Genomic DNA, 3637 nt, shown 5'->3' on the forward strand with positions numbered 1-3637 from the left:
TGAAAACACCAGCATCTGAAGATGAAGAACGGTTAGGATTAATGCAAGGGAGAGTTAATGCTTTCACTATTCTCTTCACTTACGCCGCCCATTTCGTATACACAATTTTTTATGCAAATCCCCACTATCTTTTACTATTCTCCTCACGGACTCAGCACGCCGCCCATTTCGTATACACAATTCTTTATGCAAATCCCCCTATCCAAGAAGAGATATTCACACCGTAGTGTTATCAATCGATAACAATTACAAAGAGTGTGCAGTGTCTGAAGATAACGTAATACACATTAACACACATTAATAGTGAATATATTGCAAATGCGGTGGAAGAGGAGACTAAAGGGTCGTCTATGGCTCTGGAACGGAGGCAAAAAGGTTCCCTCGGTCTGCTTGAAGCCATGGCTGAATACATAAGATTAGCTGCAGTTTTCAATGTCTCAAATCCATCGGTACCAATAGGCGAACTTAACAATACTGAGCAATGGTGGGATGCAGGAGGGGTAGCAACAGCCATGTTTTTACAGTATTGTGAAGGTATCAAAAGTGGGTTCGTAGCAGATCTCAATGCCCGAATGGAGAAAGAGTGGAAGATGGATTTGTTAGAGGAGTTGTTGGGGAAGAATGCCACAATGGTGTGGTCAGACTTCAAGAACTTTATTAAAATTAAAATAGCGTTGAAGACTGGCACTGTATATGCAGAGATCCAAACCGTCTCGTTTTGAGGACATGCCAGTTTTGAGGTATAATTTGGTACTCCGGTTCTTAGTTTCGGAAGTATTTAGGAAAGGAGTTGTCTATAATGTGATTTTTTGGAGATTCCGTTGACGGAATCAGGCGGAAGAAATTGAGGTTAAATCTTGATTTGTTGCAGTTAAAATGGTTTTTTAACTGCATATTTGGATTCAGCACCCTCGAAAACCCCTGCGACACTTTCATTGTGCAGAAACTAGCTATCAAACTTGTGATTCCAATAAATTCCTGGATTCCAATAAATTCCTGCCGGATTTCGACCGGAAAAACCCGCCAGAAAAACTTTCAAAAAATCGCGTTATAGAGAACTGCTTTAGGAAAGAGTGTTTGCACATATTTTAAGATTTTGATCAGGTTGGCTAAGTAGACGTTGTTGGATGCTTCCACGCTTCCGAATGTTTGATCTATTATGATATTATTTTGTCTTGTTTTAATTGAGGGATGGAGGCAAGAACTTGGATGTATTTCGATATTACTCTATCTCCTTTTAGATCGACGGATGCAGGGCTACAACTTAAACTTTTAAATCAAATGATGCATATTATATATACGCTTCATTTATTTAGTGATGATGTCAACATTTTTCTATTACGTTCTATTCCATTTAAGTTTATTATTTTTATTTATTCTCTAGTATTTATTGAATAACCCCTTTCATGTATGATATTCACTTAGTGTTCCTTACAACCTTTCTCTTTTCTCTTGGCCTTTGGGTATTGACAAACTTTATAGAAATGGTTTGGGACTTCAAATCTCGATTTCGCCTATAATTCTTTTGGATTTTAAGTGTTTAATGACTGAAAGCTCTTTTGGGTCATTTATTTAGAAGCTTAATGGGTTAAACCATCATTAAACTTTCTCATACTTTCAAGGTTCTAAGTGAGATGTTAATTTTTTGGACAAAATAAGTGCAAGTTATAATTCACATAATACAACATATATTTTAGGTAAAATATGTATATGTATGATATATGTTATAAAATTCATAGTTTGCAATCTAATCTTATATTATGATATTTTTATGCAAAGTGCACTTTCGAAGGTTTATTAACCTAATGTTTATTTAAGTTTTAAAGTAATTATTTTAACTAAGTTTATTGTTTCTTTCTTTCTAGTAAAGTGTAGTTTATTTCTCTCTTTATTTTCCAATATCTAATAGGGACACATGGATTGGCAACAAATACTTAAATAGTTTATTTGCATCTATCGTCTCCAACCTTGAGACCTAGTGTTTGGTCCTAGGGTGTATCCATTAACTTAGTCCCATCTGACACCTTAGATAATTAAATGCTCATACCTAAAGGCAAGTTCGATCATATCTAGGGAATGTGGAGTAACAATGCTTTTAAGGGAATTTTGGGACATCATTGTGAACTTCATTGCTACATTATTTTAAATAGTAGCTTTAGTCTTTTTCTTCGTCTTCTTCTTCTTCTTCTTCTTCTTCTTCTTCTTTTTTATTTTTTTTTTGATGTGGTTCATGGACACCCTGGTCAACGAGTGGCGCTATGTCCATGGAAAAATCTAGGTTGATCGACCCCAAAGGGAATCTAGCCCCGCGGCCCACTAGCAAGGCCTAACCCCAAGGGCTTCGGGGAGAATGGACCTTGTGACCTCCCGATGGCGAGGCACTGATTTTGACCAACTGAGCTAACCTTTGGGGCTATAGTAGCTTTAGTGTTATATATTGTATTGTATTGGATATCAAGTACAAGTTCATTTTACGAGAGTATTTAGCTATGTATGTACGTTAATTTGAGAGGAGAAACTTCATCTCGCAAGATTGTCACAACTCACATATTCACCAAGTAGATGTATTTCCTAAATGTCATTCTTCTAGGTGATTTCTTTTCATTTTCCCTCTCTTTTGTTTGCAACACAGATACATTGGTAAATTAACCTTAGGTTAATTGGGTTTCATAGTTAATTTTTTGTTACATCTATTGCTTATGAACCATAATCGAAATTCTCTAATTAATATAAAACGCTAGATAACTAATTATGATTAATTCCCTAATTAATCTACAGGTCTTCCCTCATTCTCCTTGGATTTCATACCTTTTCTCTAAAACTAAGGAGTGAATTCACTCTTTCCTTTATCTTTATGGTGCCATGGTGCCTCCTTCTAAGAATAATAGTACAATTTGGTGACTTCATTAGGGATTTTTCTTTAACCCTTCTCTCTCATGTTTAAGGGATCTCTTCTTATTGTTTTTTCTCCTACTCCTGTCATAAGGAATATGTTGTCCTCTTTCTTTGAGAAAGTGAAGGTTCCCTTTCATTCTCTCCATTCTTCTTGTTCATTATTTCCTAAATTAATTGATACCATGGATTCTACCTATCTTGATTAGAAGATATTTAGGTTAGCATCATTAACATGGTAGTTGATTGTCTACTCATGATTTTGTCACCTAGCTATATACATCAATGCACATTAGAGCTATGGAAATATATATCTCTCAATGTCTTATATTTTCATCATACATGTAATTCATACATCTTACCTTCCTTTCTTAACTTAAGAATCATTTATTTTCCAATATTTCAGGAATTCGACCCTCTTGAACCAATTAGTATAACCCTTTGGACAGGACTCTCATAGAACCATCTAGAAACCTCCTATTGAAGGCCCCTCTCTTTTCACTTCCTCCCCAAAGAGAAGCTCCAACTCACTGACCAAGGTCCAAATAAATCTCAAACACCACCTTAAGTGTTATTTTTTCCTTTAGATCCTTATATATAAGCACCTTTGTAGTGTTTCAAGAAGCCTTGTCTTATATACATACCTATACCTAAGATCTAGATAAGATCGCCATGCACACAACATCAACAAAAAAATTATAGTAAGCCTTTCCAAAACTCCATCAAGGGTACATCAACATGCTAC

General features: G+C 35.6%; 1 protein-coding gene across 1 annotated transcript; it reads left to right on the forward strand.

The window, feature by feature from the left end:
• The first annotated feature begins 350 nt into the window (after positions 1 to 350).
• On the forward strand, positions 351 to 722 carry LOC149249686 (uncharacterized). The gene has a single exon (XM_089453443.1). The coding sequence runs from the start codon at positions 351 to 353 to the stop codon at positions 720 to 722; it is 372 nt and encodes a 123-aa protein (XP_089309569.1).
• Positions 723 to 3637: the final 2915 nt, after the last annotated feature.

This window comes from Pinus tabuliformis, chromosome 7 (genome assembly GCF_031772625.1).
Source record: "Pinus tabuliformis cultivar Carrire ecotype Pingquan chromosome 7, CPIR1, whole genome shotgun sequence".
NCBI lineage: Eukaryota > Viridiplantae > Streptophyta > Pinopsida > Pinales > Pinaceae > Pinus > Pinus tabuliformis.

Bases quoted from the DNA above. Each gene is read 5' to 3' on its own strand.
- LOC149249686 (XM_089453443.1), top strand. From the start codon at position 351: ATGGCTCTGGAACGGAGGCAAAAAGGTTCCCTCGGTCTGCTTGAAGCC.